Source organism: Egretta garzetta, unplaced genomic scaffold (genome assembly GCF_000687185.1).
Source record: "Egretta garzetta isolate BGI_Z169 unplaced genomic scaffold, ASM68718v1 scaffold34, whole genome shotgun sequence".
NCBI classification, from domain to species: Eukaryota; Metazoa; Chordata; class Aves; order Pelecaniformes; family Ardeidae; genus Egretta; species Egretta garzetta.
Window position 1 is genome coordinate 4645320 of NW_009259586.1, and position 12766 is coordinate 4658085.

Below are 12766 nucleotides of genomic sequence, written 5' to 3' on the forward strand. Positions count from 1 at the left end.
TGTTAGATAAGAGTGTCAGAATAACTGACTTGAAGAAGGGGAGAAATCTCAAGGCTGGAGGGGACAGGAACAGGGACCTCCTGTCAGCAGCAGACCTTGGCCCAGCTGTGGCTTGGATGTAACTCCATGGCACTTGTTTGATCTTGGCAGAATGTGATCAATGCCTTCACGCAGACGGCACGCTCGGAGCGCTGCGCCTACTACGGAAACATCACTGTGGGGAGGGACGTCGCGGTGGCAGAGCTGCAGCAGGCGTACCACGCCGTGGTGCTGGTGGGTACCACACCTCAGAGCCAGGGCTGCCTTAGCTCCCCAGAAGTTGCGGGGAAGGTCTGCAGGGTTATTCCCTGCTGGCATCTCAGGAAGAGGGTTTGAGTGAGGCATTTCTGGGTGCCTTATTACCATGGTGAACTCTCCCCAGCCTCGGGACAGCTCAGATGCTACGAGGTTCGTCCAAAGCCATGCAGGGAACATGTGCTAGAGCATGGCATCAACTGCAGGTCTCTGAAACCCCGCTGCAAGGGGCAGTGATTGAGGAACCCCTTCCCTATGATAGCTAATACCTGTTTCAGCCTGACATGGATTTGTCCCTCCAGTCCTCAGCTTGTTGTGCTCTGCCTTGGCCCAAGAAGGTCAAGTTTGGCTCTGGAACCCAGGGGGACAGGGTGAGTGAAGCCCCTGTGCTCAGGCTGTGTTTAGCCTCTCCATTGAGTATCCTGGCTCTCAGCAAGGGTTGGCAGCCGTGCAGGGTCCCTGGCAGCAGCTGGATGGAGAGATTTGTGTTTTGGTATCAAGCCCTGCACACGGTGACATCTCTGACTGTGTCTGCTCCTTCCTCAGAGTTATGGTGCTGAAGATAACCGGGTCCTGGGGATCCCAGGGGAGAACCTCTCCGGTGTTTATTCAGCCCGAGCATTCGTGGGCTGGTACAACGGGCTGCCTGAAAACCGGGATGTGAGTACAGCAGTGTGTTTCCCTGCCCTTCCTCCCAGTCCTGCATCCGAATGCAGGCATTCAGCTCCAGATTAAGTCCTGAAAGGCCCGCAATTGGAAAAGATTAGCAGGCACCATGTTAAATCCTTCTTAGATGGTAGAAATGTGAACAATTTGCACATCAGTGAGAGCGGATTAGCTGGCTCTGTAGGTTGGCAGCACGTTTTGGCCGGGCCAGATGAGAACGTGGGAGGGGGGTGATGCTCTGCTTTAGCCTGAGGAGGTTTTTTGGCCAAAACAGCTCCTGCTCCCAGAGATGCCATCACAGAAAGAGGGGGAGAGGGATCAGATGGAGTGCCTGGAGTGGCTGTGTTGCTGTATTTGCTTGGGGAAGAGGCTGGTGTGGAGTTTCCCCATCTGCATCACCTCTTTTTGGGAAAAAGAGGGGTGGAAGGGAATTTGGGTGGTGGGAGCGAGTCTGAGGGGTGGCACGTCATGGAGGCCAGGTGGATTCGCTCATGGCTGGGTCTTTCTCTCCCCGCAGCTGAAGCCTGACCTGAGCTGTGAGACGGCGCTGATTCTGGGTCACGGCAATGTGGCACTGGACATTGCCCGGATCCTCCTGTCCCCGCTGCATCTCCTCAGGGTGAGTAATGGGAGTGCCCCACACTGTGAAGGCAGTGTGGGGCCCAAATTCTCTCTGTGCTGGGTGGGTGCTGGTTCCTGCCCATCTCAGCAAAACCTCAGACTCTCCTGTCTTTGGGCACTTTCACCAAGGAAGCCTGTTGCCTCTTGGATGCACCCTATGGGTTCATAGTCCATAGGGTGTCATCCAAGGCTGAGGCCATGCCTTTGGTAATGCTGCAGAGCTCTTGGATTGCTCTGCTTGTACCTAAAAGGTTGGTAATTGAGCTTTATCCCTTCCTTTCCTGTGAGAAGCAAAGGAGGAGCTGCTTGGCCTTTTCCACCACCATACTAGAAGCTTCTCCTGGTGGGATTTTTTTTTTCTGCTGTAGCCGAGGGCAGCAGTCTGGTTCCTGCTGGTAGCACTGGGCATACTAGTGGCTGGTCCAAGCTGGACCTCTCCTCCTGCTGCCAGGCTCCCTTATAGACAGCTGGGAGCTGATGTGCACCAGCTGCTCCATACAGATGCTGCTCCAGATGTTGGCAGCAAAGGTTCTCCCTCCTGGAGAAATGCCATGAGGTTTGTTACAGCTGTGCAGCAACTTCCTGTATTAATATCTAAATTAAATAACTAAAAAAAAAATTGGAGGCACTGCCAACCAATGGCTAAACCCAGCTGTGAGAGCAGTTCCACAAAGAACACAGCAGCAGAAATGAGTGCCAGAGTGTACAGGCAGTTTCCTGTTAAGGATACTGGTCTGGAATGGTTTATCCTGGTTACCTGGTGTCCCTGCCATTGTATCTTCTCTGGAAAAGATGATCCTGTGATCTAGATACATGCACATGATTGAAACAGAGCATGGGGTTGCTGCAAGATGCCAGCCATCGGTCGAGCCCTGGCAACGTTTGTGTTTGTGCTTGGAGCTGCCTGGGGTGGACAGACAGTGATCTGAGCTGTGGTTTGCAGTGGGCTTCACCCAAATGCCTGTATATCCTGAGCTGGGAGGTCACCCAGCAGCATCTGCAGGCACCCCAGAATCGAGATCACTGGAAGGCTTTGCTCTGTTAGTCCCAAGGTTAACCCACCTGGGTGGACCTCCTGAGGCAATCTCACAGGGTGCTGGCTTGTTACCTCTAGTGCATTATGGCCTTGGAAAGTACATTCAGTGATGAGGGACCAGCTGTGCAAATAGCTCTGTGCAAAGGGAGATGACTTGTTTTCCATCCTTGCCCAGGCTCTCTGCATGCACAGCCTGCTTTTCTGCTGATTTTTCACCTTCAGAAGCTGTGCCTTCCTTCCAGCTCCCTCTAGATCTGCCCTTGTCCTACCCTCTTCTCTCTCTTGCAGAAGACGGACATCACTGACAGCTCCCTGGCAGCTCTCGCCTGCAGCAAGGTGAAGCGCGTCTGGCTGGTTGGGAGGAGGGGACCTCTCCAAGTGGCTTTCACTATCAAGGTAAAGCTGGGGGGTGCTGGAGGGCAGTTGTGTCTCCCAGTGCTGAGCTCCAGGCTGCTCATCCCTGGTAGGAGAGGTGGTCTAGGGATGGGTGGGGAACCTGGTTGTCCTCCTTCCTGCACCCATTTGCTGGCTCCTAGCCTGGACTGCTGGGAGAAGAGGGCATGGGGCTATTGGGAAACCTCTCTGCGCTGGAGCTAACATCTTCCTTGCCTGCAATTCCCAGGAGCTGAGGGAGATGATAAACCTGCCTGGTGCCAGACCTGTCCTGAACCCTGCTGACTTCACAGGCCTCGAAAATGCTGTGAAAGGTGAGGGAAATGTGCCATGCTCATCCAGATAGGCGAGCGTCCAGGAGCGATCTGGAGATGCTCAGAATGTGCATCAGAGAAACTCTGCCAGTGCTTAATGCATGGCATATGAAAGCCAGGTGACCGTGGTGTGGCTTGTCCTCAGAGTGCTAGGAGGCCACAAAGACAAGGGGGCAGCCTGTTTCTCTGTTTATGCAACCACTTTGCTGCTGGGAGTGATGCTTACTCTCTGAGTGATGAGGGCAGGAGGTTCAGGAGGGCTGGGGGAACCTTGCAGGAGAGCTCCCAAGGCTGTTGATTTAAGAGCTTCCTGCAGAGCTAAAAAGAAAGCACTGAGTTCAAGGGTGTCCAGAGACTTGCTCTTCTCCACAGGCTGCTGCCTCTGAGCACCAGCAAGACAGCAAAATTGCAGGCTTTGATTTGTGTGTCCCACTGGCCTCAAGCCTCAGGAGTTCTCCTGGTCACTTTGAGATGACAAACTACAAGTCAAAGGCATCAGGCTGCCATCAGCATGACAAACTCCAAATGGACACTCGCATACCACTGAAGCCGCCTTGATGTGACCTCGGCTCTGTGCCCCCGGGGGGCTTTTGCTGAGGTTCCTGTCCTGAAGCTCTCTTTCTTCCTAGATGCCCCCAGGCCTAGGAAGCGACTGACTGAGCTGATGATCAAAACAGCCCTAGAGAAGCCTGGGGAGAAGATGATGGAGGTGCAGGCAGCAGCCCCCCGGGAGTGGGGCCTGAAGTTCCAGCGCAGCCCCCAGGAGGTGCTGCCCACCACTAATGGGAGGCAGGCGAGGGGCGTCCGCATGGCCCTGACCCGCCTGGAGGTACGGGTTTGTGCCGGGGCTGGTATGGCCCTAGCAGGGCTGCAGGGATGGATCAGGACACTGCTGCATCCCTGCAGCCCTTGGGAATCTCTCCAAAGACAGCTTTGTGTTCCCTGGGTGTTTGGAGCAGCCGCTGGCAGGCTCTCGCGGAAGCTGGTACCACCGACAAGAGCCTTTCCCCATCTAAAGGGAGCTCTTTCCACGCTGCTACTGCTGCAGAAAGGCCTTTAGCAAATACCCAGGGATCAAGGATGCCAAAGGGGACCGGAGGAGGCTGCTGCTTTGCATCTGGTGACCGTCTGGTGGTCAGCAGCCTCTTCCTCCCTCTCTCAGGGCTCGGGTGACTCTGCCAATTCGACACCCAGCGCGGCGTTATCCCCAACAGCTCGGGCAGAGTGGAGGGTGTCCCAGGTCTGTATCTGCAGGGGGATGCGTGGGACATGTTCAGCGCAGCTGGTGAGCTGGGAGCTTTGGGGTGGAAGCTGCCTTCACCAAGGGTACTGATACAAGGCGGTCACACACCTCAGTGGGAGAGTGGAAACTGAGGAAATGAGCCATCTCTGTCAGGCATAAAGACCTGTCTGTCCCCAGGTCGCGTTAGGGCTGTCTGGTTTTGCAGCAAACAGCGCTGAAGGTTATGGTGGTTTTACTGGGCCTTGTAGTCTGTTACCAAAGCAATATGGCCCACACGGCTGCTTAGTGCTGGTCTGCAGGTATACAAATTGCTGTGACAGCACCATTGAAGGGCCACATTCTGTCCCCACCACAGGGCTGGATTCTTCCACTGCCTGCAGCTTGATGTGACACCCAGGGACAGAGCGAGGACTTGCAGCCAGGAGGGTCCATGGCCACATTGCTGGACTGAGCCTGGCTGCTCTGTGTGCCCATCCAGGTCTGTACTGCAGCGGGTGGGTGAAGAGAGGACCTACGGGTGTGATCATCACCACCATGAACGACAGCTTTGACACTGCCCAGTCTGTGCTGGAGGATCTCCAGGCGGGTGTGCTGGACATGTCTGCCCCCAGAGAAGGCTTTGGGGCCGTGGAGAGCATCCTGCGCAGCCGAGGTCAGTGCCAGGGGGGTTTGAGCTGCTGTAGCAGTGAATGTGAAGGTATGATGCAGCCAAACTCCTCCTGGATTGGGGTGTCGTGGGGCAGCGAGTCCTGCGAGCTGCTTTTGGGAGTGGAGGCCGAACCAAGGAAATGTGTCATGCTGCCGTTCCGTTGCTTCAAAGCCCAGTGAGAGTGGAACTTGAATTCCCTCAAACTCTGTGTCATTGCTAAGGTTAATGACCGCTTTCTGGGAAGGGCCATTAAAAGCAGCACGGACCTTGGGTAAAATGTCGCTGTCAGCTGCCTGGACAGCGAGCTATTGCTCTTGAGTGGTTTTCCTAGCGATCCTTCCAGGCAAGTTGGGGGAAAGATTAAAATGCCTGAGAGAGTCATTTGCTGTTCCTGTGTTTAAAGGCATTCGGTTAAAGTGTGTGTTTTGCTGTTTAACTGACGTTTAACAGTGAACTGGAAGTGTTTTGTCCCCTAAGGTGGTGCCGTGCTTGCTGTTGTTATGGCTTGCAAAGGTCTGACTGATCCAAGCTGACTGGAACCTGCCATCCCTCTCCTTTTGATGTTAGAAATAATTATTCCTTTGTGAGGCTGAAGTCGGACGCCGTGTTGGAAAAGGGCAGGGTTTGCTGGCACATCAGGTCCCTGCTAATGGGGAGGTGAAGCTGAACTTGTTTTCACTTGGTTAACTTCTCCCTCCTGTCTCTTGCTGTCACCCCAGGGGTCCGTCCCGTTTCCTTCTCAGACTGGGAGAAAATAGATGCTGCTGAAGTGGCAAGAGGCAAAGCTGCTGGCAAACCCCGGGAGAAGATAGTGGATCCTCAGGAGATGCTGCAGTTGATCGGTCACTAAAGCAGCAGCAATGGGAATGTGGCACTGGTCCAGCCCATACTGTCTTGGGGCAATGCCGGTGGCTTACAGGCAGGGCCCGGGGGCACAGGGCTTGTGCCCGCTCTGGAGAGGTTTGTGACATTTGAGCCTCTCTAGTAACGATGAACTCTGGGTTTCTAAAGTTTTGAAACACTTTTCAAAACATCTGAGGCTGCTGGCTGGCCCTGCATCTCTGCAGCCGGCTGCTGCACCTGGGGCAATTCTTGTCATTTGGGTGCTTCGAGCATTAACAAATTGGCCGGTGCAGGTGAGGGGAGATGTGCCCCTGGCAGGAGTCCTGGCCAGGTGCTTTCCCCACAGCAAGTCACACAGAGAAACTTCCTTGTGTCTTGCTGCCTCCCCTTCAAGCCTCAAGCCAAATGGCTCCCTTGCCTTGTCATTTGTGCCTGAGCAGGCTTCTTTTAATGATAATTGTTTTTTAAATAAACCCTTCCAAGAAAGCCAAATTAGACCTGCCGCTTGAGTCTGGCTTCTTTGTCTGTGAGTGCCTTAATCTCGGAGCAGCCAGGCGAGTGCCGCGTCTCCTGCAACGTGTCCCAAGGCAAGGCAGCTCCTCTCGCACAGGGAGGGACCCTTTGCTCTCCGCTTGTTGTGAGCTCTAAACAAACAGACTAGGGCATTAATTTGCTTTCTGCCTCCCACAGTTAAACCCTGGCAGAGCCTGGGTCCTAGCTCATGGGGTGGATTGGGATAACAAGCGTGTAATTGCCTTGTTCCGGATCATGAGGGATCCTGTGTTCCTTGGTACCTGCCAGCGCTGACTGGTGCAAGCACTTCATTCACTGGTGGGTTGGGGGTTTTTTTGGTGCATTTTGAAGCTTATTAAATGCTTCTCTTAGCCCAAATTGACTACAGTGATGGTGTCAGGTTTTAAACCAGATTACAAGCCATGACCCATAATCTCCTCTTTATCTGTGGTGCAGGGGCCACATCAGCATGGCCACCCACGCTGTCCCTGACCCCCACACTCCCTATGGGAGCGCTGCGGGATTGCAACTGCTCCTCTCTGACCTGTGTAAACAGTGACCATGGCAGTTGCTGGCAGCAGTGCATTAGAAACAAATTAGGCTCTCTGATGGCAGCAGAGGGTAAATGGAGCCAGGGCAGCCGGCGGGGTTTGTCTTGGGTCCGTGCTCAACCTCCATCTCTGCCAAGCCCCCTCCCATGGTAGAGGGCTTGCACACCGGGCACTGTAGTCCCAACTCATCTCTGGTCTGACCTTAGGGAAGGAAGATCTGTGGCTTCTCTATTTTTTTTTTTTTTCCCCTTTTTTTTTTCCCCCCTTCCTTTTCTATTTAAATCTCATTTGCAAGCTCATTAAGAAACTCAGGAAATGCGATACTGGGAACTCGTACGCAAACGAGCAATAAAGCTTTTGTCGAACAGCTGCTTGTGTGATGTGGCTCTCGTTAAGTCTCGCGGCTGATGCAGTCCTAATGCTGAACTCTTGAGCGGGAGATTACATCAGCTCTGTGTTCTGAGGCGAATAAGCGCTTCGGGAAGGGGGGTGTGGAGGTGAGGGGGTTGTGCTCAGGGCAGGGAGCAGCCGTTTTGCTAGGTAGCCCAGCCAGAAACATGACCGTGAAGGGGGGGTTGTGGCTGTATCAAATCTGCAGGTACTGGGAAGTGATGGGCCGACTCTTCCCTGGCATTTTCTTCCACAGTGCCCTGAATGTTGATGTCAGGATGCTTTTAGGGCCATGATACAGGCACTGTGCTTGCGCTGAGCACGGCAAAGGCCTGTTCCCAAACTGGTGATGCTTCAGGGTAGTTTTGGGGCTGATTAAGGGGAGCAGATTAAACAGGTTCTTTGCTGAGCCCAGCATCCTCGTTCAACCCAGAACTTGGCCAAGGCCCTGGGGTTAATGCCAGGCTCCAGGAAAGCCATGGGATGATCAAGGTCAGCGAAGGGCAGGGATGGAGGACTCGGCCTCGTGGGTAGAGGAAGGTTCATAATAGTTATGTACCCCCAGCTCCCCCTTCCTCTGCTGCCTGCATCCCCAAGCCGGGTGTCCTGCAGCCTCCCGCCTCCCCGTTGCGCTCCGTGCTCTCCGCCCTTCTCTCTGGGGACCGGGATGTGTCTGGCTTCCCCGTGAAGGTCCTTATCCCCGGTTGCCGTGTCGTTAGGTGGCGCTGGGAGGCCGGTAACGGGGAGCAGAGAGGGGGCTGAGCGGGGATGGAGGGGGGGCCCGGCACCCCCGGGGCTGGCCGGGGGTCCCCTGGCTGCCCGCCCGGGCCCTGAGCAGGACAGGGGACCCTCGCAGGCTCCTGCTCGCAGCTGGGTGCTTTTAGGCACCATTAACCTTGTGGGTGAATTTTTCCCAGGTATGTCCCCACTACGGTGATCCAAGGGCAAGGGGGGCAGCCTCGCCGGGCAGCCACCCCCTTGCCCCCCACTCTCCCAAGTGGCTGGAGGAGCAGCTCCGAAACCGTTTTCCACAGCCGACGAGGAGCCGTGGGGAGCGATGCTGGGAGTAACACCCGCCTGCTGTTGGAAGGAGGCCTGAAAAGCTGAAGTCGTCGCTGCCAGCTCTTAATGTGGACTTCCCTGCTCCGATGAGTTATGGCTCAGCTTAGCTTTAATGAGACTGCACAAAGCCGGTGGAGATCAGCATCTGGTGAGGGATGGCCTTGAGACCGGCCGTGCAAGGCTGCGCGGTTCCCTTCCCACGGCTCCTCAAGCCACACTTTCCTTGGTGTCTTGTGTGCTGCTCTGAAAGGCAGCCAGGCTGGGTATGGAGCGGAGCGAGCCCCTCACGGTGGTTGCACCGTAAGTGCTATTCAGTTGGGTCTTTGCAACCTCCCACTGCTGCTTTGCTGCTGCTCTGCCTCAGTTTCCCTCCTCTGCTCTGCCTCGCATGGGCTGCTGGGCAGCTTGGAGTAATGAAGGGACGAAACAGGTCTGAGACACCCCAGAAGCTCCTGTTGATGCTGCATTTTGCAATTACACCTGGGAGACAAGTGCAGAGGCTCTCGCTGGCTTTGCTAATAGGCTGCTTGCTGAACTTGGCCTTTTCAAATGAGCATTTAGAGCCTGTGAAGCCGGAGGTTACCCGTGCCCTGGAATAAGGGAAAAACCAGCTTGAGTCAGGTCTCTGGTCCAGCAGTAAAGAGCTGTGCTGCCATTTAAAAGCCAGCTCACACGACCAGAAAAATGGTTGAAAAAGCTTTTCAGCGGCGTGGGTCATATATAATTTTCCGGCCCCCATCCCTGGAGTTTGCACGGCCGCAGAGGCAGTGTCCGGCTTTACACCATCCCCGGCCCCTCGCCGCATGAATCACCGAATTGCGGCATCCGCTGCCGGGAGCCTGGGCGAGTCCGTCTGCGCCGGGGCTTCGCCGGGAACAGATGGCTCCGGAGAGTGCTGACTTCAGCGCTTTGGCTGAGCACAAGCATCGGCCCCGGCGTGTACCCTCCCCTTGCTGCTTGCTCTCCTGGGTGCATCTTCTCGTGCCTCCCGTGCTCCGCTTTTCTCTCCCAATCCATCCCCAGCCCCGAGCAGGGATGGTGAACGGGTTGGGGTTGAGGTACCAACTTCAAGGGTGGTTGGAGAGGTTTGCCAGCCCCACTGCACTTGGGGAAACACTCCCCTCCCGGCACAACATCACCCCTTCTCTGAAAGCGCATCCTTGGCTCCAGACCCACCAAAGGCTTGGTGGTTTCCACTCCTGACCTTAGAGACCCAAACTTCCTGGGGCTCTGCACTCCCCAAAATATTGCCCATGGCCAGAGGGCTGTGCTGGGGCGGGCAGCAGTGCCACCGGGTCCCTGCAGCGGCTGCAGGAGATTCCCTCCCACTCTGGGCGAGGTGCTCTGGAAATAGGGGCTGCGTGAGCCCGTTTCCCAAGGCTGGAGGGGAGCAGAGGTGAAGGAGACGTAAGCTCCCAGCAGCAGCTTTGAGGAGCTATTTAGGGACACGGCAGCATCAAACGAAGTTGTTGGAGGGCGAGGGCTGGTTATGCCCCAGAAACAAGTGATTTCCTCCCTTCCTGGGAAATTTCCATTTCCAACCTGCTGGCTTTGGCTGCCACATCCCCAACCTCCCGGGCAGCCCTGAAGGCACACGGAACCCTGGGAGGAGGAATTATCCCTGCAGGGATGAAACCATCCCTATTTATTTTAGCTCCCTTAATTACCGTGAGGGTAGGACGTAGTGGCAGCAGAGTGGAGCTCTGTCGGATCCGTGCCGTGTATGCACCATCCCTGTGGCCTCTCTCCTTGCTTTGCTTTCTCCCTCCATTGCTTTTGTGGCTGCCAGGATCCAAGATACCAGCCAGCTCTGTGTGGTTATTTAGGCACCAAAGCCCTGGATACCTTTATGGGATGGAGAAGACAGGGGAGGTGGGGATGGTGCCTGGGGGGACAGCCCTGGGAGCCTCCATGGGAAGGCAACATGGGAGAAAGGTGCTCTTCACCCAGGTTTGCTTCTTATATGACACCCAGAGGGACAGGGCAAGGTGGGTGCCCAGGTGTAGGAGTGACTGGGCTCACACCTTAATTTTTGGCCAAACTTCTGAGGAAGTGGGGGTTGGCAGCTGACAGGCAGGACTGGGATGGGTACAGGTCTGGGATGGGTGCAGGCCTGGGGCTAAATATCTGGCCTGTGTCACAAGTGTCACCTGCAAGGCTCAGCTATGGCAGAGGGACCTGTGGGCATGGTGCTGTGTTCTCCCTGTCCAGCACTGGATGTCATTCGTGGGATGCAGTTGCCTGTGGGGGCAGCCCAAGTGGGCTGTGTCACCCAGCTGCCACCCTGCCCTTCTGGGGCCACCCTGGCTTTGTGCTGGCAGTGCACAGACCTGGGTCTTCTTCCCAAAGTTCTGGTCTAGGATGCACTCAGGTTAAAAAAAAAAAAAAAAAATCCTTTGGCTGAGTTTCTCCTACAAGTAGGAGGCTGACGGTCAGGGCTTGCCCTGCAGAACTGGAGATATTGAAGGCACTGGCTTGAGCTGTGTGATGCTGCCTTGGCTGTGGGTGCACCTCGAGGGTGGGTGCTATGGGTAGGGGCTTGAGTTGATGAGCTCCCATTGCCTCTGCAGAGCTGGGGGACTTGAGCAGAGGGGGCTGAGGTGGGATGTGCTGTGCAGGGCATTACCCCAGCTTGGGATGCGAGATGCCAGCGGGATTGTGATGGGATGCCAGGAGCCTGCGTGGAACCCAAAGCACTTCTCCAGCACCGGTGTTGGCCTGGATGGGTGAGTGCAAAGTTGAACACCAACCTCCTGCCATGGCTCCCGCATCCTTGCTCCCCCAGCCTGGCCACCAGCGGGCTCTTCCCTGCAGGAGGTGGCTTCACACCAGGAGCTGTCGGAGCACGGTGCCTTGCGTTCATCAACCTGCTTTCAGAACCTCCTGCCAGAAAAGACGCTGGGGAAAGGTAATGAAGCGATGGAGCAGCCGGCTGAGCTCCCTTTTGTTGGGGCCATGCCGTGGGTGAGGGACCCGCTGGGATGCCAAAGGTCCTGTGCTGGGGTAACACCGCAGCAGTGTGAAGGAAGAGGATGAAGGAGGGAGGAAGGCAGCTTCATGCCTGTGTTATCCCCATGCAGCCCAGAAAGCTGGGCAAAGAGGGCACAGCATCCCTGGAGAGGGTGGCTCTGAGGGGCTGGGGAAGTCAGAGGTTTCCAACCAGGAGGAAAAGTCCAGATGCACCTCCGGGGATTGTGGGCTTTATCCTGGGGTGCTGCTGGTGCTTCTGTTTCAACCTGGATCTTTGCAGATATCAGGGCACTTTTTTTTTTTAATGTAAAAAGGACCTTTGTTATTTAAACGCACAAGCAGAACAGCTCCTATAAGCTGCATCATGGTGTGGTGGCCCAGACCCCGCAGTGGGCTGGATTCAGGAATCACTGCATTTTCCCCCAGAAAAATGTTGTGGGTTTTTTTTTTTTCTTTTAAGACACTGAAGGACTTTGTGGGGAAAACTGAGAATCTGGAGGACTTTAGCTCCTCTCAGCTCAAGGGGGTGGTTTGGCTCTTCCTTTAGCTGGGTTTGACTCCCAAGGGAGAGGAGGCATGGCTGGGGGGGCCGGCATGTGTGTGCATGTGTGTCACCACTACTCCTCACCCCCCACTGCTTGTCCCCACTGCAGATGCTCTCCAGCTGTGCCCAGCTCTCTGCCAGACCTGGGTCTGTCCATCTGCCCCATGTGCGGAGTTTGGGCTGTTATGAGGAGCAAATGTCCCACGGGATGGAGATGGTAGAGGGTCATGGGGGAGATGGGAGGGGTTGCTGTCACCCCCCTCGTCCCACCTGCATGCTGGTAGCTCTGCTGGGAAACTTTTCCCTGTGAAGCATCACCAGGGCTGAAATAGGTGTGAGATGAGACCCTCTGAGGGATCCAACCTGGGGAGCAGCTGGCACCCGGAGGGGTAAATGAAGCCCCTGGGCTGCCGGGTGGGAACTAAGGGCACCGGAGCGGCTCAGAGGTTCTGTGCCAGCCCCAACGGAAAGCCAGACCCCCAGGCCTTGTCACACTGCAACCGTGAAGGCAGCAGAAGGGGTTAAATACAGCCGCTTTCAATGTTAAACCCTAAATCCACCCTTTTGTGGTCTTGGGAAAAGGATTTGAGGCAGGAGGACCTGTTGCTAGCCCCTAAATCTCCTCTCCTTGGGCAAGAGAGAGGCAGAGCTGCCAGATCAGGCAGCAGTGGGCAGCC

At 55.6% G+C, this 12766-nt stretch overlaps 1 protein-coding gene across 1 annotated transcript in view; it reads left to right on the top strand.

The window, feature by feature from the left end:
* The window catches only part of FDXR (ferredoxin reductase), a 9640-nt gene extending 2546 nt beyond the window's left edge, over window positions 1-7094 (top strand). The window contains 9 exon segments of the mRNA XM_035893375.1: window positions 151-273; window positions 841-954; window positions 1478-1579; window positions 2906-3013; window positions 3240-3324; window positions 3954-4153; window positions 4414-4564; window positions 5046-5219; window positions 5936-7094. Coding sequence (XP_035749268.1) covers window positions 151-273; window positions 841-954; window positions 1478-1579; window positions 2906-3013; window positions 3240-3324; window positions 3954-4153; window positions 4414-4564; window positions 5046-5219; window positions 5936-6066 — 1188 coding nt within the window. The 3' untranslated portion in view covers window positions 6067-7094.
* The last annotated feature ends 5672 nt before the right edge of the window (window positions 7095-12766 follow it).